This window comes from Rhipicephalus microplus, chromosome X (genome assembly GCF_043290135.1).
Source record: "Rhipicephalus microplus isolate Deutch F79 chromosome X, USDA_Rmic, whole genome shotgun sequence".
NCBI lineage: Eukaryota > Metazoa > Arthropoda > Arachnida > Ixodida > Ixodidae > Rhipicephalus > Rhipicephalus microplus.
Genome location: NC_134710.1, coordinates 163,652,458 through 163,678,094, shown reverse-complemented (window position 1 = coordinate 163,678,094; position 25,637 = coordinate 163,652,458). Strand labels below are relative to the sequence as shown.

The following is a 25,637-nucleotide window of genomic DNA, read 5'->3' as shown; positions in this document are numbered from 1 at the left end:
TCAGATTCCCTCGGTAGTGATGAGACGATTGTATGCGTTAAAAGGAAAAAAAACTGAATGTCATAGAGGGCCACACCATGCACGTGTGCACAGAGCCGAAAACGAAGAGTGAACAACGGATACCGCGGAAAACTATTTGGTAAAGCACCCTCCATATGCAGCGCCATTACATATGTGCTGTTATCTAAATGCATGGCACAGCCAACACACAAGTAGTCTTTTTCTTTGTTTTTGGTTAGGAAAGAGGGGGAGAGCACATGCACCCGCAATGGCAAAAACGGGGAAAATGCCGACTCGTGGGGTGCAGACCCACCTGCCCGCCTCACGCACACCAGCGTGAAGTAAGGAGCGCTCGCTTTCGCACGGGAGTCCTCGCGACCACGAGCGCATCGTGCTCGCGGTTGCCACTTTGCGCTTCGTTGGCAGTGGGGCAATTGCGGAAGATGCATTCTTGTGCCAAAATGAGAAAATACGGGGAAAAATTTCTTTATTGTCCGTGCAAAAATTTGTAATATCAAGGATGCCTCCCGCTGTTACTTTGTTACATGAAGGTCGCAAATACATGTGTTTTCATGAAGTAATGAGGGGGAACAGAAAAACTCATTATAGGCAGGTTTAACTGTATGAATCAACATGAATCTTTACTTTTAGAAGTGCTTCTTATTTGAACTGCATTGCAAGTTTGAAAAATATGTGTGGAATGCTTCAGTAAAATTACATGGCTATATATTTACTCGTGGTATGACAACATCCTCCTGAAGAAGGTTCAATTTTACTGTTGCTCTCAACAAAGTTTCACACAAAACTGACATTCTCAAACTGGGTTACGTGGAAGTTTCATGAAGAGCAGGTCAGGAGTCTTCGAGCACTCACAACGAATGCAACCTACTCCCCTTTCACAGCTCTTAGCACACAAATTATTGATTTAAACAAGAAAAATTATCTTGCATTCTGCATTTAATGAAGCCATGACGCATTTGCACAGTGCAAGTCAGTGATTGGCAAGAAACCCTAGCAATAGCAGTACTAGTGGCATTTATGATTCATAGCCATAGTGTGCACCATGAAATTTACACAGTCAGTGGTGCACCCACAGTGATGCAGTGTAGTTCTGAAATTTCATGCCCGCAAGTGCCATTTGAAACACATGCATGGAGAACAATTAGGATAATGTGCAAGCTGAGAGATGAGAGATCATACTGGCTGTTTAAACGCCCTGAACAGGCACATGGTGAGCATTATTTTTAGCTCCCGGCACATCTGTGTTCATGTGGCACAGTTTTTACACAGTGATTTGTCACTGCACCACGTCGGTTTTGTGATAAAATGCAGTAACCAAATGCACAACTTGTGCTTTGATACATACTAGAGGCATCGGTTCATGCAGGCTAAAGGCTACATGAGGCTGAGCCTTGTGACCAGCATGTCAATGACCATTTGCAATGAGACAGACATGTTTTATGTTATTTTTCTTGCAAGAAATTAAACAGGCTTTTGTATGTATGGCATTTAGCTTACGCTAAGACATTGTTTATTGCACATAGTGCCTAAAGCATGCAACACCTGTGCAGTCAGCAGGTACATCACAATTTGTGGAGTGGTGCACGAAGTGGGGGATAGAGGGAGTTTGAACATTATTATGTCGACTTGCACCGCACAATATATCAGCACCGATGTCCTTTGACATTAAAGACAGCAGGCCAATGCCTCATTGTCCCCTATTTTCCTCAGATTTAGGAGGAAAGTTAGGGGTTTTGTGGCACTTTGGAGAAGTTGTCAGGGTTGTCCAAAGCCAGAAATGTTCAGGACCTATGACATGGGGCCTACTTAGCAATCATGGCTTCCCCAATGACATCGCCACCTGAACTGTCAATATATTTCGCACATGTACCATCTACCAGCGCAACGCTCGCAGGCTTCGCTCAAAGCTTTTAGATTTCCAACAGCTGGTGCGAGTGTACCGATTTCCTTTCATCGTCATCTCTGAATCACGAGTTGGACCACATTACAGAATGAACGGGTATTGTTTTCATCATTCAAAACGACTTGACAATATCAGCAGACCACTCATAGGCATTCGCAGAGATATTCCGACTTCTGAGATCGACATCCCACCCTACAATGACAATGAATATGTGTGCGCCATCACAGTAATAAGTAAACAAGAATACACACTCATTGGAGCATACCTGGAGCCAGGCAAGCCTTTCCATGCTTCAGGACTTGAAAATTTGATCTCAAGAACACCTTCTCCACACATCACTTGTGTAGACTTCGATGCCCACAATGAAATTTGGGGCAGCTCACACACTTGTGTGCGAGGAGCCAAGCTCACTGAACTAGTACTTTCAAAACATTGCAATGAACCTCTGAATGATGGCAGCATCACATATCTACGATGCTTTTCGACTACCAGCAGCATCGAAGTGACCTTCGCAACAAGCTCAGTTGCCCGTAACTTTCACTGGTGCACGGACTTGGAAACTCGGGGGAGTGATCACTACCCAATCATCATATCAGCTGTTCGGTCGAAATGTCTTCAAAGAAATTAGTTGCAAGATCTACAGATTGGGATGCATACAAAGATGCTGCTAGCAAAGGAATCACTGCTGCCACCAAGGACAAAGAATTACTCACTACAATGTCTCATTTCCTAAGTGCATGCCCACGCGTTTCAGCTAAGAATGACAGATTTCCGTCAAACGAGGAGTTTGAAAAACTGTGTGCTATTCGCAGGTGAGTTGATAGGAAAGTATTGCGCACAAAGTGTCCTGAAGACCTTCGAGCCTGCCGACAGACACGTCATATCCCGCGTTACCTGGATAAACGTAGCTGGCAAAGATGGCGCAACTTTTGCTCCACAGTGGATATTCGTCAACCGATAGCCAAAATATGGCAGGTATTTATAGGCATGCCCAAGTCAATCCAACAGCTTTCCCTTTCCTTGCACTTTCTCTTCACGAATGCCAATCCCTCAAAGAGCTGTCAGAAGGATACTGCGCACTGTTATCAACTTCAATACCTTGCAGCTCTTCCACAAGCAACAAGTCTGACAACTCACAAGAGGCAGTGCCAGCATTGGATTTGCCTTTCATAAAGAACTGAACACTGCAATCAGCGAATAAAACAGGCCCACATCAGCCGGTTACGACGAAATAAGCTATGAAGCCATCGCAAAGTTACCCCACACCTCCTGCATACGACTCGTATAATAATACAATTCTTCATGGCTGTCCAGCGAGGTTCCCGCAGAATGGAAACTCGCTAAAATAGTGCCCATTTTGAAATCTTCAAAGGAGTCAACAAGCTACGCCTATTTCCGGCCCGTCGCCCTGCTGAGTTGCATTGGCAAGCTTATAGAGCGGATGGTTCATAAACGAATGACTTGGTTTTTAGAAAGCCACGACAAATTTCCCCAAGAAATGAACGCAGATCAGCTTTCGATAATGTCATCGATAAAGCTTTCGATAATGTCAAGGCAGATCAGCTTTCGATAATGTAATCACCCTCGTCTCTTCACTCGAAGAGGACCTCTTTGCTAGACGCTTTCCAATAACCATCTTTCTCGACATCAAGGCAGCTTTTGACTACGTCTTTTACCATGCAATTCTTGCAGCCATGGTCAGTCTTGGTCTTGGAGGAAGACTGTATAAATGAATTGAGAGCTATTTAAAAGAACGAAAAATATATATGTGCACTCCAAATGGTCCCACAGTTTTACGCAGCATATAAGTCTTTCCTCAGGCACTCATTTCTGTCGTGCCTGAGGGTGCTGTGCTCAGTCTACTCCTTTTCAACATCACCCTGACAAATATAACAAGGATATTGCTGTGAGGAGTGCACATCACAATTTATGCCGACGATATCTGTATCTGGAGTGCTTCAAGCTCATCTTTTGTTACCAAACAATGCCTTCAAAAAAGCTTTACGGAACCTGTCCACGTATTTGGCTCCCCAGGGTATGCATTTTTCTTCAGACAAGAGCACAACCATCGCATTCATGAGAAAGAAAATGACCAAGTATTCGCTCCTCCTTGGTGGCCAGCTGCTGACATAGGTAGGATCTCAGCGATTTTTTGGAATAGTCATCGATATAAGTCTTTCCTCGTCTCCTCAGGTGAACAAACTTGGAGCTAGAATAGCTGCAGCATCACAACTCTGCAAATTCATGGCAGGAACACGATGGGGATGTAAGTGCCGATCAATGGTCCTGCTTGAGAAAGCATCTATCGAAGGAACCTTACGTTATTTCCTGCCAGTGCTTCACTGATTATCACCAGCAAACAAGAGATCTTTAGAAGCCGCACGAAACAATTGCCTACAAATCTGTCTAGGCCTCCCAAATAGCTCATTAGCCTCTGGAACTGTAGCAGAAGCAGGATGTCTCCCACTAGATGTCATCTGCACTAAAAAAATATTGCGCACTCATTTCTGTCGTTTCTTACATGGTAAAAAGCATTTTTTGTAGTGCGTACATCTCACCCACAGCAATTCAGTATTCGGTCAAACTGTGCAAATGCAGCAACTTACTGCTATTAGAAAGCTAAAGAAATGAATGCCGCCAAGATTTCCTCCCTGGACGCTTTCACCTCATTATATTAAACCATGTGTACCAGGCATCAATGAAGCAAAGAGACGTATTGCACAGACCGCACTGCTGCAAACTACTCTCTTCTACATAGCCCAGCATCACACTCAGCATTCTCATATTTATACTGACACCTAAACTACTCAGGAGATTTCGTCTTTACAGGATGTCCCCTCTACAGGACAAAGTCTATTTTATCAGCTACAATGAAGGACACAATCAACGACAGCAGAACTTCATGGCATTAAAGACATCTGGGATGTGATCCTGTGTCAAACGCCAAACCGATGGGTGATCTTCACCGACTCCAAGGGAGCACTACAAATACTGTTCAGCCTCCTAAAGAAAACAAATTATCATCCGATTTCATTTGATATAGCGTATTTACACCACTTGGCTATTACTGCAGGTCACGTTATCACCTTTCAATGGGTACCGAATTATTGGGGTATACTAGCCAATAAAAAAGCAGATGAAGCAGCCTGCAAAGGACTTCAAAAGCAAAATTACAGGTGAACCTATTTCACCAAATCAGATACTTTTCAACTGACTAAAATACTTGCTTCCGAAAAAAAAAAAGAAGCTCTGGAACCTCCTGACACATCGTTATGTTTTCATCCACTCTATCCACCTACATCTAAGAACTAGACTCCCATCCTGAATCCCTCGACACCTGGAAACTTTCTACTTTTTCTACCGTCGTCTCCGGCTGAACAGTGCTTATGGAAACTATTTACAGTACCGCTTTGGTAAAGCAGAAAGTCCATACTGCAATAACTGTGGCTCCATAGAAACTGTAGAACATATCTTGTTTGAGTGACGAGTGTATGCCGATAAGCATACACTCTATGAACACTGCATATATTAACCTAAATAACTTTATCAGTTAACTGTGTCTTGGGGCCTTTCCCCAGCTTCACGCAACAGAGGCATGGGATGAAACTTTTATTCATGTATTCAGACAATATCGGTCAGTTAGACAAGCTGTTGTAACACCTTGAAAACTCGTAATAAGTCATTCTGTCAGCACACGTTCACAACCCAAAGACAAAAAAAATGTCTGCACATTTACATTTTTTTTCTTTCCAGTTTAATTTTCAAATATTTTTTTTCCTCTCTCTCTTCTTGTCTTTCAGTCCCTTCCCCACGCAGAGTAGCAAGTCAGCAATATACACACGCCGGCCAAATTCTTTGCTTTTCAATAAAGAGCGCTCTTTCTCTCTCTCCGAGGCCTACATTTCAAAATGGCTAAATACATTCTTAACAAAATGACTTCATAAATTACATTCCAAACAGCATCTTTCACAGAGTCCACGTTCTATATGCTAAAAAAAACTTCACAAATTACACTTAAGGTGCCGGAAACATGTTGAAGTAAACCCACCGACTGGTGTCCGTGTTCATGTGAGCACAAGCATGCCCATCTTAATATCATGTTTTATTAAGAGTATGATAAATACAACAAGGGTTTTCTCACCTTGAGAAAGCTAAGAATTCCCGAATTCTTACGAAGGTCGTCTTTTGCTACTTGCTCCAGCTTTACTACCACAGCATCCAAGTGAGATGCAGCACACATACCTACTGCAAGAGCACAACCCTGAAAGCAAATGTTTAAAACTAAGTGACAAAAGTCAAGGAAATAAAAAACTACAACACCAAAATGTAAGGAGTGCTCGAATGGTCAACATTTATAATTGAATAGGATAAAGATTACTAAGTAAAATATCTTCGAATGGCCCATCAGTGGTCACCCACCAAGTTTTCCTCGCTTTTTTTTTAACAAAGGGAAATACTGTAAAGTTCGGGCTGCTTCTGTTAGGTCATTAGAAAACCACTTATTTATGCACATATTTTATAAACGAACGTAACGCTGTTCACAAGTGTACATCCAGTCAAGAGAGGAGCTTGTATAACAGCTGCTTTCAGTTATCTGGTGCACTCTAACAATGAAATCAAAACAACAGCATATTACCATATTATGCATTTGAGTGCTGTGTGATCCTACTAAAGCATCTTACACAGCTTTGATAACATGCCAACTTGGCAAGGCAATGAAAATAATAAACGTTTTTTTTAATCAAGACAACAGATTTGAAAACTCTCTAGGAAGGAAGGAAGCAAACAGAAAGGGAGAAGGCAGGGAGGTTAACCAGAAAGACTTCCGGTTGGCTATTCTACACTGCGAGATTAGGGAAGCGAAATAGAAAAATGAGAGAGACAAAAGAAGAGAAAGAAAAGAAAAAAGCGGAAGAAGACAGTAAATTCACTGCTCCCTAAAACCAACTAATTCTTACTGAATAACAAAATTACTGCGTGAAAACTGTGTACTCTATACGTTAGCTTTGAAGTTGATGTCCCTGCACAAGTGCCACTCGCATGTAGTAGAATAATTGAAAAGACTCTACTTGCATTCATCTTTCTTTCCTGAGGCTCCATAAAGCCTTCTTATATTCTAACACAAATAAGCATTCAACAATTTTGAATTGTAAATCCTTAAATTGTGTTTCTTAGACTATTTGATTCGTATGTGAAGCCCCAAAAGTATGGACTGCAAAATACAAATTATTTGCAGTATACAGAACACACAGACATGTAAGATCCCACCCAAATACTATGGAATGTCCTAGTCTAATGAGATCTCACTTAACCGTGATGCTGCAAAAAACACAGCTTTAAAGACAAACACAGTATGAGCACTTTGCACAGACCTAAGATGTTTTAAGAGCAGCATTCAAATCCCTAATGCAACTTTGGGCAAAGCAGCTCCTCTGTGTTTACAGACTGTGGTGAAGCAAATAGAAAAAAAATATATTTACCTCTCTTTCCCGTGGGTGTACATGGTTGATATGCTCAAATATTTTGTCTAGAGCTCCATTTATGAACTGCTTGCTGCTCACTTTTTTCATAACTGCTCCAAGCAACTGTAGTAGCATGCACTGCAGAAAAATCAAGAATGGTGATTGAGAAAGGCAAAGATAAAAACTGTGTATAAGAAGAATGCAGAAATTTTGCCACTGGCACAGGTAATAAAAAGCATCACTAACAAGCATTTACAATGCTCACGAATTGAAACGCAACAAATCAGGGTTACACAATTTAACTAATGCACATACTTTTGATTTACTATCTTCAGTTTGCGTCAAACCAACGTAGTTCCAACTGTAACAGTTACATTAAATCCAACATCCGCAGCAGCATGACGTAGTAATTACGAAGAATTACATACATTAGTCATTGCACTATAAGTTCAGATGTTGCATTTCAGTCCTGAGCCCTGTACATCCACAGAATCTTGCAAAAATGGTGCAAGCCATCCATTATCTGCAAACCTAGCCATGCTTATAAATTCATCCAACCTAAATCTGCAGTTTTCAAAGGTTGTGGGTTCATTCCCTACTGGCCGCCTGTTTATTTTTGTTCACTTATTTTTCTCAATGTCAAAATTACCACACTTCAAATTAAAAAGAAGTGCACATATTGCTTCCGATGCTTTCCTCGTATGTTGTCACAGGTTCGTGAGGCTCACAAAGGCAGAGATGGCTTGTCCAAAATGAAGCTGTTTATTTGGCCAAACTTGTGGGCGGTAAATGGAAAGTCAGATTACAGCGATACACACTGGCACTAATAGCGGCGAACAGGGAATTGGTTGTCCCCGCCACGGTGGTCCAGTGGCTAAGGTACTCGGCTGCTGACCCGCAGGTCGCGGGTTCAAATCCCGGCTGCGGTGGCTGCATTTCCGATGGAGGCGGAAATGTTGTAGGCCCGTGTGCTCAGGTTTGAGTGCACGTTAAAGAATCCCAGGTGGTCGAAATTTCCGGAGCCCTCCACTACGGCGTCTCTCATAATCAAATAGTGGTTTTGGGACGTTAAACCCCACATACCTATCAGGGCATTGGTTGTCGATCAACTGCCAAGCAGCGATGCGCATCTGTATTTATACATTTGCCGTCAAATGTTTCAGCGTTATCGCTAGCTGTATGTTCTCAATGTATGCTCCATGTTCGCACTGTGCACGTAATGGCATTGCAAGGTTCTACGATTATCTCGATGGTTCTTAGACCATCGGCGCGGCTAGCACAAGGCAGCATTCACATGTGTAATGGCGTGATAACAAAACTTGACAAAGGAGTGTGGCAATATTCATTATCTGCTGGCTTCAGTGGGTTGCATCTAGGAAAGAGCAAGTTCATCAATGCATTCCCCTTCTTTGATTTCCTCTGTAAGTGATACAGTATGATCATTTGGACAGTAGGCCTTTTGCAGGTGGAATGAAAGGATTTGCATCATAATAAGTGATTTGCAAATTACCAATTATTGCCTACTTAGTAATTCATGCATGTGCTGCGCTTTTGCCTGCATCTTGAGCTAGAGCCACATGCCAGAATGTTCATGCTAACACTGGGGCTGGCCTGTGAAGATGTTCTAACATGCAGATTTTTTTTTACTTCTTGCTTCCTCCCCCTTGTAGTTGTAAGTAGGTTTGGTCTCTGCCAGCGACAAGTCGACTTTTTGTCTACCTTAATTCCTTCACATTTACTTTATTTTATACCCACAGCACCCTTTCAGGCATTACGGTGGGAAGGGAGGGGGGGGTACAGAAAAAGAACACATGAAAATTGCAGGCTCACATAACATAGTGTACATGAAAAAAAGTAGATCACGCAAGGCACCACACATACACAGGTGCATTGAGTACAGCTGCATCACAAATGCCATATGTACTGCAAAACTGAAAAAATGCAGAAACCACAAAAGTTATTGACAATGAGAAGAACAATTTAAAAAAAGTGCAGCATTGGTCCAGTACAAGGGCAAATGAAGCACGAAAACACAAAATGGTTTAAAAGCAAGATACGGTACTCATCATGGCAACAACTAGGCACACACACAAAATTTATAAGGCTTAGTGATCAAAAGATTTAATCATTTTCGTTGCAGAAAAGAACGCATCAGTAGAAGAAACTTCTACAATTATGGAAGGAAGTTGATTCCATGGACTGATAGTTCTCAGAAAAAAGAGTTGCTGAAGGACGATGTATTGCATTTATATTCTCTTATTTTGTGTTTATAATATCTGTGGGCTGAAATGATGCGAGGCCCGCTAATGTTTACGTCATGGGGAATTCGAGTATGAAAATAAAAATATGCTGTGTAATACCCTCAGTTGATTATGCCATATTTACAGTTAAAAGAGATTGCAAAAAATGTCCTCTATACTTTCCTCGGCTTTAATGTTGGTTTCATTACAATGTGTCAAACAGTTTTTAAAATGCAGAAAAGCTACAACGACCAGGAGCCTGGTTACATTATGAAAATATGTAGTGGCACTGCTGTAATATTCTTTCCAACAGTGGTGGTTATGCTAATGTACACAACTTGTTTACGCTAGTTCTGTCAACCTGTGGCCAAAAGAGAACAAGATACATGCTAATTGGATGAACTGAACCTTCCAAATGATTAGCATTCCCTGACGTAACCTCAGTGTGCCTCCTACGACTTTGATGAAGGCACTAAAATGTTCGACTGGTCATCTGACATGCCGTGTTCAAGAAGCGATGACTAATGCATTAATTTTCTTTCTTCGAAAAGAATACAACCAAAAACTAACTGTGCACAAATTTAGAGCCTATGACTTAATTCTTTTTATGTCAAAATGAAACACAACTGACAGTCTAATAATGAAATATTCAATTTCATGCTCATTATAATTAATCACTGAAACACATATTACGATGCAATACTTCATTTTCTTTCTTAAAATGTAATATTACATGCCTTCAAATTATTCTATGAGACTTCAACACATTCATAGACAACAAATCGTAATTTTTGTGTTAAGGAGATATAACACACTATTACACCAGGAAAGCATAATGCAGATGCAGGCCAATGACGGTTAGCCAAAACCTGGTCAGACGACCCCAAATGGGCTTTCAGCTGTAATGGTCAGAGCACAGGAATGTAATGGACAGAGCACAGGAATGGACACTAATGTGAAGTACGGCTAAGGATGGCAAAGGGTTTGGCAGAGCAACAAAATTAATTCGCAGATATAGCATTGAATCAGCTTCAGGAGTGCCCCTTAACTGGCTTGGTTTGTTCATGATTTAGATGGGAATAAACAGCGCTGGACACGGGACGGCGAAAGAATGACAGACGAGAGTGCTGAATTAGAGCACTGATCAGTGCCCCTGTCCGTCGTTTTTCAGTTGTCAAGAGTCCAGCAATGTTTGCTCTTGTCTGAATTGGCTTGCGCAAGACACGCTAGGTTAGAGATAATTAAGAAAGGCCTACATCCTGCATTGGGCATAACATAGGCTGACAATAATGATGAAAATGGAGAAAAACTTTACAATGGTAATTGAGATTGATGAACAAATAAACAAAACTTGGTACAATAAATCAAGCACTTTACAATTATAAACAATAGCTTTTATAGCGAAGCATATAATTTTTTTAGCAAATACTTTTCCATATGTTTACCCAGAAACGCCAGCTCATTAGCTAATGTTTAGACTAGTGAGATGCAGGCTATTGTAAATGAAGGAATGATGCCTGGTCTAGAAAGTGAACAGTGCGAATTGGCCCTTAAATTTCATTCATATTAGACAATCACTTTATTGTTTATTTGACTCTTATTCCATGTGGATTATTCTATGAAAATGGCATATTTGCATCCACCTCTAAAGTAGCACTGGGTTATAAAAGAGGCATTCACTTTTGAAAGTGTGTGTTTGGAGTATTATGCTACTTTCCAGGGGATAAAATTTGGTCCTTTATCAGGCTTATGCAAATAGTGAATTTTAAGTTTGAAGCCATTCCGAAGCTAATAGTAATTTTGGTCAAATAATTTCAAGTTGAATTCGAATAGAACATATGGCGTATAAAGAAAAAAAGGGCATACAGTAGACTCCTATTAAACGAAACTCTCTTAAATGAAACCCCTGCCACTAATATGTTTGATTTCGTATTTCAATATTATACCCCTGTTTATCTCTCCATAAACGAAACTCCTCTAAAAAGGAATACATTTTTCTGGTCCCTTCAGGTTTCGTTTAAAAGGAGTCTACTGTACTTATGACCTAACCAGCACAATATTTTTTTTAATTGACGTAAGGCCTCTATGCAAATGCCTTTCTTTTTTCGTCCAAAGGAAGTCAAGACAACTTTGAAAAGTAGCAGGATTTGACTTTCAGAAGGATGCAAGTGATAACCTGTAAGATACGTAACATTATTCATTGCAGTTAGAGTGTATAAGCTGGCAAAAGAAGCTTTTAAGCTTAAAAAATGATCAATCATTTTGAGGATAACATGTTCATTTAAGAAGACCCTACAACAGTTTTTCAAGGAGCCATGGAATGGATTCACTAAAGAAGCTTATTGCTTTATGAATCAACCACCACAAACATTTTTAGAACTTGTCTTGTATGAGGAGAGTCTCAAAGATTTGGCACATGTTGCAATAGTATTCTCTCTTCTCGTTTTTTTAGTGCTTGAAGCAGAGGCGGGAGAGATGGCATAGGGAAAAAAATACGTCACATGCATGTCGTGACCTTGAGCACTGTTTCTATTTCTCACTTTTTTTTTCTTCCCCTACACAATCTATACAATTTACAGAATCTACACAAGAGGATGTATATTTAGGTCAGTTGCTAGCAGGCATAGGTGTATGCATGGAGGGGGGGGGAAGAGCAAAGTCGGTCCCATACGTTGACATAATAGAGAGGAGGGGAGGCATAAAATCAGCTCCATTCATTGACATAATAGGGAGGGAGGCGCTGCAACGAACCGTTGCCCCCCTGAAGGGGAACCCTTGCGGGGTCTCGAAATGAAGCACCTTGCTTTCTGAGTGAACAGACACAGCAGACGCGGTCAGACCAAACCAAAAAACACATTTACCTGCTTTTTACAATGACATCGTCAGCCGAATCACAATACACTGACCCACACACTAAGCACAACCTTACACAATATTCCGATACACCCAATCAAGCATAACAACAAACGCAAGGTAGCACAAAGGCAGCGGCGCCGCCAATGCTAGACTACCCACGAGGGCGCACGGCGGACCCGCAGTGCCGTCCACCTATGGACCTACTGCGGGAGACAACAGTTTACGCCAGCCGCCACACGCCAAAAAGGGCTGCTCATGTGCCTTGTGCTGCCAGCCAGCTTCGCTGCCAGGTGTCACTGCCGACGCTACTGCGCTAACCACGATGATGCAGTGTTATCATAAAAATTTGTCGATACTACAGTGCGCTTTTTAGAAGGCACGGGACTCCGGTGTTTCCCGAACAAATCACAGCTCCTTCTATACAATCCCACTAGAAAAGGACCCAAGCCGAAAAAGTGGAACCCACCCTCCGAACTTGACATTGATCTCTACACCAAGAGTGGAGATCCGATTCCCAAAGTCATCTAGTATTCGCATCTTGGGAATGACCCTTGAAGCAGCAGGCACAAATTGTCAAAGCAGACGGATAGCATCATCGGTCTCATCAAGCAGGTAGCTAACAGAAGGCGAGGCCCGAGAGAAGAGAACATGATAAAACTCATACACGCTTTGTTGTTATGCCCTTTCATGTATGTAGCGGCTATGCACATCTGGAAGAGGGCCGAGCGAGACGAGCTAAATGCCAAGGAGGGTGATCAAAAGCGCATTCGGACGACCAAATTACACACGCACTGACCGACTCCTGCAATTGGGAATTCACAATACCCTGGAAGAACTCGCAGAAGCACAAGAAAGAGCACAGATTGTCAGACTTTCTGGCACCAGGGCAGGCAGACGACTCCTCATAGAAATGGACGTTCCACCCGCCAAAGTTGAAGACATCTAATCTCATCATATCCCCCACCCCACGCAATATGCATCCCCAGCGTAATGCAGAAAAAAGGAAGGCCAGGGCGGTGATGCTGCTACGTCGGGTGTCAGAACTTTCTGCCAGAAGCTCCTTTGTCGACGCGGCCCAATATGACAACAGAGCGGCCCAATGTGACAACAGAAATTGTTTTGCAACAGCATCAATCAACCACAGAAGTTCCACCATTAACGCTGTTTCAGTACAATACTCGTCAACGTGTGCAGCCGAGCAAGTGGCCATTGCCTTGGCGCTTCTGGATGACAAGCGACTCCAGGGCAACCATCCGCGCCTTTAGCGTTGACACCGTGTGTAAAGAAGCCTATCGCATACTAGAGGGCAAAAGCATCACCACCACACTCTCACGTGGTTCCCCACTCACAAGGATCCATCAGGGGAGGCCCCGCAAACCTGAACGAGCTGGCACACTCCAAGGCGCGAGGTCTCGCTTTCCGCGACTACGGAGAACTACCCCTCCGGCCCGCAGTTGTGGAGAACAGAGATCAACCGACCACTTATAATGAAATTACCCAGCACTTTTATCTCGGCAGGAGAGACTTTCCTCTTCCTAATAATAAGTTAAATCTAGCGCAGGCATTGACTCTCAGGCTACTACAGACAGCTTCGTATTCCAGCCCGGCTTTATTGCATGAAATTTATGCCGACATTTATCCTAATAGCTCTTGCAGGCACTGCAACGAATTCTCTAGCCTAGACTACATGCTCTGGCGTTGCCCCACATTGTGGGGCACGGACCAATCCAACGAATAAAAGTGGTTGTCCGCTATCAAGAGCCCCGATGTCTGGTATGAACTGTGGGCTGTACAGAGGGCCCACGCTATGGCGGTCGGGCTTGGCCTGACTGTCCCAACGTGGGAGTGGTCCGCTGCATGTTGAGTCATGCACCTCAGGACTTCAAATAAAGTTTTGCATCCATCCATCCATTGGCTCCAACTGCGTCTGCTGTGTAAGTTAACTCTGAGAGCATGGTGCTTCATTTCGAGACCCCACACACTGCACACACCTATGCTAGCAGGGAAGCCTTCTCATCATGTAAAAGAAACATGCTTAAGAATACAGGTAGGCTAGAATACAGGCACATATGAAAGACATTCTTGAGCTGTGGAAAGTAAGTTACAATTGTCTCTCAAGCGGAAATCATACAACTGTTTCATTTTGCCAGTACTAAGACATGGGGCAAAACTTGCAGGAAAACAACGGAACTTGAGAAGCTAAGGACAAGTCAGTGTGCAAGGAAGCTGAAACTACAGGTGTAGCAATAAGAGAGTAGAAAACAGTAGAGTGCATTAGAGAACAAACAAGGGTTGACAATGTTCTTCTTGACATCAAGAAAAAAAAAATGGACCTGGGTGGTCACATAGGACAGATAATCGATGACCAACGAGAGCTATGGAGTAGATACCAAGGGATAGGAGACACAGGCAAAAGTGGCAGAGGGTTAGATGGCATGAGTAAGAACTTGCAAGAACTTAATAGAATTGGAATCAGCTTGCACAGGACAAGGTAAATCAAATTAAGGAATGGCTTTTGTCCTGCAGTGGACATGAAATATAATTATCATTAATAATAATAAAGCCTGCTTTCACTATCAAAAAATATTTCGAGCAACTCAGGCATGTTTGGAATGTACAAGAGGCATAGACAATAATTTTTACACTGACCTTATCATCTGGGTATGCACTATACAGGCTAAGTTGTGCCTGCATAGCCTTTCCCAATGACAGAGTCCACTCTTCTTTGTCCACTTCCACAAAGCATCTCTGGGTGAGGTCCACAATCTGCTCTCGCCAAGCTTCTCTGTCGAGACTATTTTCTGGGTTATCAAGAGCACCTAGACATAAGGATCGCAAGATGCTGTTAGTAGTCAGCTCTGGCACAAAAGAAAAAAACAGTGATATCTTGTAATACACATGAAAATTTTATTGATGCCTTAAGTATTAGATCACCAGGCTACAAAGCCTCCTGTGAACAGCCATTATAAGTGTTACGATGCCAGATCCTTGAATCTTGTGTTGCACTGTAGCAATGCCAGAAGTTTCAAGGAGCCCTGACATTTTGCTTGATCCCAAACGCCGTTGTGAAAAGATGACCTAGTGCGCTCATTACATTAAGGGAGGACAAACTGCATACAAAACTGTGGTAAGCTACCAGCTTTGCATGCCCGTACGCATGCTAATGTTTGAACAACTTTCTGTCTATGTGCTTAAAACAGTGCATCCTGTCTGTGTTTCATCCCCTCAATATACCAGAAGCCTAGGTAATACAGCCCTAAACAATATAGCACCTTAAAAAATCTTACACTGCCATGCCAATAATCAAGTGCAATTATTTCTTTCAAGACCTAATTACAGTCGAATCCCTGATATAAAAGACACTGATATAAGAGACAAATGGGTATAGGAGACATCAGTGTGCTTACATTGAAATAGGGTTTGAGAAGAAAACGCTTACAATATACCTTACGTATAAGAGACACCTCAAATAAAAAAAAAGAATTGCTGCCCGGAGCATTCCTCTTATAAAGAAGTTTAACTGTATGAGTGAGAGTTGGAAAAAATGTATAACTCGGTATGACACCTCCCCAAATAAGAGTACTAATAATATCAACCAGTCACTGCAAACTTTCGAGGCATAATTTAATAATAAGCACAATTCAAATTATAATCATTGGTGATACATAAGTGAGCATGACATTGTGCCTGAATGGCACATAGAAAATGGTAGGAACGTGAAAGTCTGTTGCATCTAGGGCATATCTTATGTTTCATACTACTGCTGTCATTTTTCATGAAATGCCTTACTCTTTCAATGAGTTTCTTTTTTATCTTTATATAAACAACAGAACTTATAATTGCCTCTTTAATCCACTAGGGTTAACATGACAGAACTATATGACCATCAGATAAATTTCTCTGTTGTCATTGCAGTGCTCGGCATTTTTATAGAACATGGTTAAAGTGTGGTTTGAAGCAATGACATAAAACAGTTTTCTATTTAAAAAAAGCCTTGAAGAATTTATAAAAAAGCTATATGAATGTGCTCACAAGCCATATCAATAAAACTGTTTATTTTTTTTTGCTCGCACTTACAATGTGAAATTACTTTTTATTAGGTCAGTGACTTTGCTAGGGCTTTGTGACAAAGATTGTTCAGTGTTTAAGGTTCAACGAAGGCCAAGGAAGGTACACTAGCCATGCAGTCTATCTACAATATGTGAACGAAAAAATATACAGTCAAACCTTGATATATCGAATTATTGCCTAATCGAATGATTCCCACATCACACTGTAAATAACATGCATTTTTATTTCTTTATTTCGAACGATGTTTGAACCATAATGGATATATCGAACTCGGCCACGCCAAACCGCCCACGCTTCGTTGACAGGCTGAGAGCTTTCCCGCAACACTCTCGAAACTAGCGGAAGCGTGGTTCAGGGGCTCTGGAACCGGGGGGGTGGGGGGGGGCGTTGTTTCCACAGGTTAGAAACTAGGGGGGCATGCCTCCCCCCCCACTTAAAGCTGCTACGACCCCTCCCCCCTCCTTTTCTCGCCATAGCAAAAACAGATCTGTAGCAACGCCCATATTATGTACATACACACACACACATATATATGTATATATACTTGCCCACAAACGTCGCCCCCCAAATTTCAGATATACTTCTGGAGCCCCTGAGCGCGGTGGGCGTTTACAACCACTGCACACATAGATAACACCCAGGCGCCACTTGAACGTAGTGGCGTGCGCTACGTTCGACACACTGCACTTGTTGGACTAGCTCCTCCCCATCGACACACTGCAGTTGTTGGACTAGCTCCTCTCCATCAACATATCGATCGCTGTGCTCGTACAGTGCCTCCTATATTTTTTCAGTGCCCGGGCGAAGGAGCGGATTTCAATGAGAAGCAAACGTCGGTGCTAGTGCGGTGTTTCACCGCCATGCACCACAACTAATGATTGATGATTGATATGTAGGGTTTAATGTCCCAAAACCACCATATGATTATGAGAGACGCCGTAGTGGAAGACTCCGGAAATTTTGACCACCTGGGGTTCTTTAACGTGCACCCAAATCTGAGCATACGGGCCTACGACATTTCCGCCTCCATCGGAAATGCAGCCGCCGCAGCCGGGATTTGAACCCGCGATGCAAGTAATCTGCAGAAGATCATTTTGTCACCATGGTGTTTGCTAGACTAAGAGTTGCTTTTTTGACTAACTGAAAGTCAATTTTTGAGAGAAGCCTTTGCCAGAAGCTAATATTAAAAGCTTGGGTGCCTAATATTCCCCGATGCTTGCTACTCTCTAGTGACGTAGCACATTATGCGCAAGCCTGGAGGTTATGCACTAAATAGCACAAAATGTCACTAGACTGATTCCAGGAATATAGGTCATCATTCATTCCTTTTGCAAAACCTGACGTGCTGCGACCGAGAAAAAGCAAATGTCAAAAAATGAGGAACTGTGGCAGGTTATTTCACGATTTGAGAGCTTAAACAATGAAATCATCGTGAAATAAACAATAACAGCTCCATATGCGGTGCGATTTCTGCGATCGTTGCCTGTGTTTTCAACAGGCACTGTTAAAGTCTGAAGTCTAATGCCGACTCTCAACTTGAGCCAATGTGACAGGCATGAAAAATGCGGCCTGTGGTCAGTTACTTGAGCTTGTCTGGAGTATTCCTGAATGGATTGTTGTAGCCTCAATAAACGGCTGCTCAGCCCTGTTTCTTTCTGCTTCCCTCCAACCTATTAATTCGGTAGCGAGCAGAGTAGAGGCCAAATGACTCTGGTGCCCATGGGCTACCATTCAGCTTCAGGGTGTAATGTTAGCGTTGCACACGGCGGCAATCGCGAGGCAGCATTGCTACTGATAGACTCAATTGTTGACTGTGCGGAGGTAGCACACTCCCGTTTAGCGATTCCAATTGCCATGTTGCCAAACGTGACTGGTAGTCTTCAGCCGCCACTACTCTTAATCTATAAAATATCTCAAGTTGTAAATGACAGCTACATATTGGAGTGTTGTACGATAATTTATTAGGAGACCAATTGTTCTACCTGATGACTGCAAGCACGCTCCCCCGAACACCAGCAGAAGCTGCAATTTCACGGAGCTACAGCCGTACAGTGCATTAAGACGATAGCTTTAAATGTCTCATCAAAAGCGAAAATTGATCGCCGGCGGCGTCCGGCGTCTTCTCGCGTCGATGGCGTGAACACGAGTGATGCAAGAAATCATAATTGTGTGAAAACGTCATCATATGACATCACATATCATGAATGTTAGTGACGTATCGGAAGGTCACATATCTTGACGGCATCATATAATGTCTTCGGTTGGTTGAAATGGGCCGATCATAAGGGCAGTGCATAACCAGCTGAGGTGCATAACCAGATGAAGAAAACCATGTTGGGTGCAGAAATATCCCGGAGGGAAGTAGGAAACATTTAGTGCATTGAATCGGAAGAAAACGAGGATAGTTTTTGCCTTTCAGCTATCTCAAATTTCCATGGAAATCTTAGTGGAGTCTGTCAAAAAAACTTGAAGTTATTATCTTCAGATGCCAGTGCTGTGTTCCCCCATTAAATTTTTATTTACACAGAGCTGGTCTGACACTTTCAACTCTTTGTCCATTCTGCGAAAAATCGGAAACTATTGAACATTATTTTGTTTCATGTCGTAACTACGCAGTAATTAGGAAAAGTCATCTAGCTATTCCGTTTGCAAAGCTAGGTTTAAGTTTATCCACAGACTCTGTTCTAAATTTTGGTGCCTCCGTTTTGGGAAATCGCCGCAGAGATGTATTTGATGCGGTGTGCAATTTCATTGCAGACATGAAACGTATTTCAAGATAAGGCCCACTTTAAATAATACTCAAAAAGAAAAGAAGAGTCGGGAAGTAATTTAAGAAATGTCAATAAATATGAGACATACATCCCAAACTAATCGGGTTCGGCACACTCAGCTGTCTGGTCGGATCTCAAGATCAAGGTATAGTTATGTTAGTGATTATTTTATTGTTTTTTCTTCACACTCTGAATGTTTTTTTTTTGATGATGTGTTTTTTCTACATTTTTTTTTTGTAAGAAATAGTGCAGTTAACGTCTACACACCAGAACACAGCGAGCTCAGTGCTTGCTGCCATATTAGAAAGCGTGTGGAGCTGTCTGTTGCAAGCCCGGTGAAGCAACACCCTCAACTGCCAGGCGAGCAGACGCTCTGCAAATCAAACGCAAAATTTCACAACTCGAGCCTGGCTGTAAGCATGTTTCGCGCTGTTCCTGTGATGGAATTTTATGCGGATTTCGTGTGAAACGTCGAGGAGACCTCCCTCGACAGTCCGGAATGTCTGCAGCACGTGCATTGCAGACTACGGAAGCAGCTTCATTAGGTATGTATTATTGCGAGTGAAAGAAACGCGAACAGCAGAAAGAGTTGCTTTCAACTCAGTCGAACTGCGGCGTGCCTTGGCTGTGACAAGGAAAATTTGTGCTGTAAGCCGGCGTCAACATAGCACTAGAACCTTGATTCAACTTACGCTCATGCACCGCATGTGTATCAAATGCCGGTCCTGCCGGGCACTCGGAACACACACGCGCTGCAAAAGTGCCAGCCAGAACAAGATTTTAAAATGCTACGGTGACGCCAGCCAAAAGCATGTGTAGATTCGCCTAGCGACAGTCGAGGCATGTGGCAGTTCGACCGAGTCGAAAGTCATGCTTTCCCCGCCGTCCACACATCACGATAGTAGGCCGTTGCAGTTGTACTAAACATGCGCGATGCGTGCATTCATGCGTGAGTCGTAATACGTACATCCTATTATTGACATGCAGTCTGCGAAAGAGTATCGCAATAGTTTTGTGCCTTATACTACAGGCATACTGCACGCAAATCGCTGCTGTAAAGTGAAACAGCTGGAGTCGCACTTGAATAAACGCAATAAGTATACTTACTTGTACACTTCACTGGGCTCGTAGTTTTTCCTACTGATTGCGATTACATCCTAAGACGGCGGAGCTCTGCGCTTTTCGTTGTGGACGCAAATCTGTGCCATCACAAAACACTGCACCGGCACGGTTCCCGCGATGCGCTGTGAACTTCACAGGCAGTGCTCAGCAATCGCTTCCTCTCGCGCTGGTTGTTGTCGCATCAGTGGTACCCAGATGACATTTTATAAGCGGGCGCAGCGTGCGTGAACAGGCACTTTTTCGCATATTAAACTCCCCGAGCCACTGCTTGCCATGCTAGAGAGGCGCACCTTGACAGTTGCAAACAAATTATGGCATCTCTGGGAGCGAGGGTATATTGCTGAAGGCGCCTGGGTGCAATAAGCGTGCTCTCGTCTATAGGATACTACATGTTTTCTTGGCTAATCCTCCAGAGTTGGGATGTGCCATGAATTCCAGGCTACAAACAAACAAGTCATCTCAGGTGAATCCATAAGAGGACCCGCAAGTTTTTCTTTTTTGTAACTAATGAGAAATGAAAAAAAAAAAGACAATGTCTTTTTTTTTTCGTCAGATATGCAGAGTGGTACACAGCAGTATTATATACTGAGGCCTGCAAACATTGGGGTTTCAATAGCTGGAAAAATAAAATAAAATGCAAATGCTATAAAACGCGAACGCATATATAGAATCGGTAGCAATGCCTGACAGAGCCCAGTGAAAACAGTGCGCCGCTACGTTCGTGTTACTTCCCATCCTCCCTGCATCCGTGAAGTTGTCAAGAAGCACGACTGCAAATTAACTCGCATGAAAACATGAATTTGCGAGCTTCTTAACACATGCGGCCGTTCAGCACCAGCATTCTGTATTCTACTCGTGCAGCGCCACCATGCAGGAGCGGCGAGCAGAGGAGGAGCATGCGCTCGACGGCTTGAAGAGAGCGTTCGCCCGGGCACTGAAAAAAAAGAGAAGGCGCTGGTTCATAGCCCTGTTGTGTTCGCGTGTGTAGAGTTAGACTTGTCGCACGTTGTGGTGTGTGTGTAACAATAGCTGCAAACACTAAGAAACGTATGACTGACTTTTGTGCTAAACTAGAAGCAATCCAGCGCGTCGAGAATGGCGAAAAGAAGTCAAGCGTCGGAGATGCGTTTGGCATACGAGGGAGCACATTGAGTACTCTACTCAAAAACAAAGGCGACATAAAGGCCAAGACCGAGAAGAGTCAGCACTCGGGCGCGCGGCGTGTACACAAAGCTGCCTTCAAGGATGTTGAGAAGGCGCTTTACAAGTGCTTTATAGACGCAAAGGCCCGAAATATTCTTATATCGGGACCAATCTTGCAACAGAAGGCAGAAAACTTTGCATTCATTCTCGGCGCCGATAATTTCAGTGCAAGCAGCAGTTGGCTCCAACGATTCAAGACTCGCTTGACATTGTTTAGAAGACGGTGTTTAGAGAGAGTGAAGACGCCAATGAAGAAGAAATTCAAAAGCGGCTTGATCATGAGTGGCCAAAAGTTCTCACAAAGTATGAGCCAAACCAGATCTTCAATGCTGACGAGCCTACTACTGCAAATGCTTCCGCGACAAACACTGGACACTTGCAGGGACAAGTGCCACAGATGCAAGCAAGACAAGGCTCGTGTGACGGTCCTATTGGCTGACAATGTGGATGAAAGTACGAAGCTGCGGCCACTTGTAATTGGCAAGTTTCAAACCCCAAGGTGCATGCGGAACTGCCCCAATATTCCAGTGTCTTATGCCTAGAACAAGAAGTTGTGGATGACGAGGGACATTTTCATTAGGTGGCTGAAGGCATGGGATTCAGACCTGGCACGTCAAGGTAAGAAGGTATGCCTTACTGTCGACAACTGCACGGCACACCACATTGATGCCCAGCTGAGCAACATCGAAGTGGAATTTCTGCCGCCTAACACCACTTCAAAGCTGCAACCGTTAGATCAGAGCATTATTCGCACATTTAGGTCAATCTGCAAGCGTTGGCTGATCGAAATTTTGCTTGTCAAGCTCTGGATGGCCCAAGACATGAAGATTGAGCTTCTGGGTGCCATCCAAATGCTGAAAGTGTCGTGAGATAACATCAAGTAGTCGACGATAGCCAACTGCTTTCAGCATGCGGGCTTCGCTGGCTGTACTTATGAGGCATTAGTGGAAGAAACGGAGGAAGCTGGGCTTGCATGCGCAGATGAAGAGAGCGAGCCCGCCAAAACCTGGAGCAAGCTGGAGAGCTTTGTTGGTGCCGAGCCGCAAAGCATGCGCATCGACGACTTCGTTGAATGACAATAGCACTGGTACAACAACAGCGGAGCTGACGGATGTAGAGATCGTCGCTGAAGTTACTGCTGAGCAGCCAAATGAAAATGCTGCCAAGATGGATCGCGCAAGTGCTTATGATGCCCCGCTCCCTACATCAGCTGAGGTCATAGCTGGTCTGGTCCTTGTGCGCCGCCACTGCGGCGCGACTGAAAACACAGGCTTATCACTCGTGGATTGCCTAGATTACGTTGAGGACGCAGTCGTCAAAAACGTCATTGCCAACAAAAAGCAGGCTACTCTTTTTCAGTATTTTAAGCCGACACAATAAATGCTTTGTTTGAATTCTCAAGTGAGTACTTACTGCACCATGATTGGTTCATTGGTTGTTTTTCACAAGCTTGTGATGCATTTTCTACTTGATTTCTTTTATATCGAATTCTGGATATACTGAACTATTTTGCCATCGCCGCGCTGTTCGATATATCGAGGTTCGATGTATATATATTTAAATAAAGTCAAATGCCGTTTGTTAAGTATTCAATCTAGAACATTTGCTGAGATGGAACACTTTATATTTGGTTAAGTACTTGTTTTACCATAACAATGAGCAGCCACCCCACCATAAACTTTTGTATGTGTTCTATGGTTAAATAAAGTATTTACTATAATTTTTCCATCCACATTACCACTTGTAACATGAAATCTGGCAACTGGGTACCTATATGAATGGCAAATGAAAACATGAAAAAAAAATATAAACCAGTGTGACCCCTTGCATCTATATGTATACCGCACCATCCGAGCCAGCTTTTCAGGTTTCTCAGCACTGTGCCGATGCACAGGTCTTCAGTCTCCCTTCCGCCTGTCTGAACATAGGCAGCCTTCACAGTCAGCATTATTGTAGAAAAGAGTGTGAAACTAAGCTGGAAAGACTGGTGGCTAGCACATACCTCGTGATGGCAAGAGAGAAAGAGAGAGAAGAGAAATGCATACAATGGGGGCTTGCAGGTGACCACGTGTCTTTAGTGCAACTAAGTGCATAGGTAGGCCGCGCATCCTATCTTGCAGGTAATCTGTGGCAGGCACAAAGGCTGGGTGAGCTGAGATGGCTCACAGATCCCAGTCTTTGAAAAGCTGGCTGCCACCCCTTGTAGCATATGAGTGACAGGCATAGGCAGAATGACTATTAGTCAGTGATAAAAGCTGTCCATTCATATCGTGTATGAAGCAAGTTAAGAGGAAGTGGGAAGATGCACCTTTGGCCCCACGATTGTAGTAAGAGCACTGTACTCAATTTTTTTGTAATACAAACCACTTCCAACAAAAAATTTTTCATGGCACCTGAATAATATTAAAAGTGGCTTTGACTGTATATCACTAGAAAAGATTATTCCAGCATGACTAGCTGTGAAATGGAATGTAAACTGTATATGTACATAAATAACTTACACAATAGACCCTTCTCATAATTCACAAGTGCACTTCTCTGCCCTGCACAATAGACCAACTAACGGTGGCAACTGTCATGATTCAAATTCAGACAAAGTTCTAGTTGCACATACTTGGGTTTGTCTTTTATGCATGTTTATATCCTTAGAACCAAGTCAACAGTTTCTCTATTATGCAAGAAACGTCGGCTGATACACACTTTTCAGAGAAGCTACTACGTTGCCACTAGTTGGGTAAACAACCTCACAGAAACAGCCAGGCCTGTGCGGAAGGCACAGCACAGTCTTGGCAAAAGCTAGAAAAGCAGCTTTTCTAGAGCATTTTTTTAAACACTTTTGCAGTAACTATTACGGATACACTAGCATGGCACCCGCTACACAATAAATAATAATTTTTGTGTTGTGGGGAAGTGTCAACTATGCCATTATTCTTCATTCTTCGAAAAAGCGTGGTACCTGCTACTCACTTGTAAGACATTACATGCATTTTAATGACGCTGTAACTGATGACGAGGAATAATTCTGCGTGAGGCTTTTGTAATGCATCGGAGCATTCAACAACCAACTCGTTATGCAATTCGCATTGTGTGACTTTACTGCTCTAAAAGGCTTCATCACACATGTTAACACAATTTTTTACCTAACATGAAGCCTGCATTGAGTAAGTTTGCAACACAGTTTCAAGCACCGGCTCAGCTCAGTTGTACAGTGGTAGGCTGACATGCAGAGGACCCAGGTTCGATTTATATTTGTCGTTGGTGTTTTTTTTATTTATTTTTTATTTCACTCGATATTGATTACGAACACTGGTGACAGCAGACAACTACGGAGCCAGAATCTGCCCTTGTTGTGATCTCATAACAGCTTTCACTGTAGAAAGCTAACTTTACAGCAACAAACACAGCCCTATACTAATGCGATCGCAATTTTATGAAAATGCTAGGCGGGTTTTTGCCGTTGCCACTGGCATCACCATTGCCGCCATATTCCAGATAAAGTCCAAAATGATAATATCACACTGCACATTGCACATTTCATATGTGAGTAATAGAAGTATCTGAGCAGTAGCGACGAACGTGCCTGAAACAGAGATAAAATGGGACCACCACCTTTATAGTACGAAGGGCCCATGCAATATTATTACCCTGTTTGAGAGACCTGCCTTCGATGGCTTCTCAAGCAGAGTAGAAAGCCGCTGCTTGATGAAGGTGGAGTAAAGAGAGTGAAGGAGCATGAAAGGATGCCCTAGTTGAGGTAGGAAGGCGATTGCGTCGTTCGAGTAGCAATTGTGAACTTTGATCGAAAGGGCATATTCACGAGCACTGGCTCCCTCACTATCTCGACAGATATCAGCAGATGGCACGTATATCCTTGTATGAGTATACAAGAATATCTTTGCACCACTTTGCAATAAAAAAAAAGACAGCAAGAAAAATGCCTCGCGCAATGGAGAAGCCGTATCCCCTAACCCCAGCGTTTTGCATTACA

General features: G+C 43.0%; 1 protein-coding gene across 2 annotated transcripts in view; it reads right to left on the bottom strand.

Annotated features, from left to right (window-relative positions):
- The window catches only part of c11.1 (maestro heat like repeat family protein c11.1), a 235,084-nt gene that overhangs the window by 115,832 nt on the left and 93,615 nt on the right, over positions 1-25,637 (bottom strand). For both annotated transcript variants that reach the window (XM_037428500.2, XM_075878112.1), the window contains exons 17-19: positions 15,132-15,301; positions 7,405-7,524; positions 6,066-6,185 (exon numbers count right to left, since the gene is read on the bottom strand). In XM_037428500.2, the coding sequence (XP_037284397.2) occupies positions 6,066-6,185; positions 7,405-7,524; positions 15,132-15,301 (410 nt within the window). The remainder of the gene's footprint in view (positions 1-6,065; positions 6,186-7,404; positions 7,525-15,131; positions 15,302-25,637) is intronic.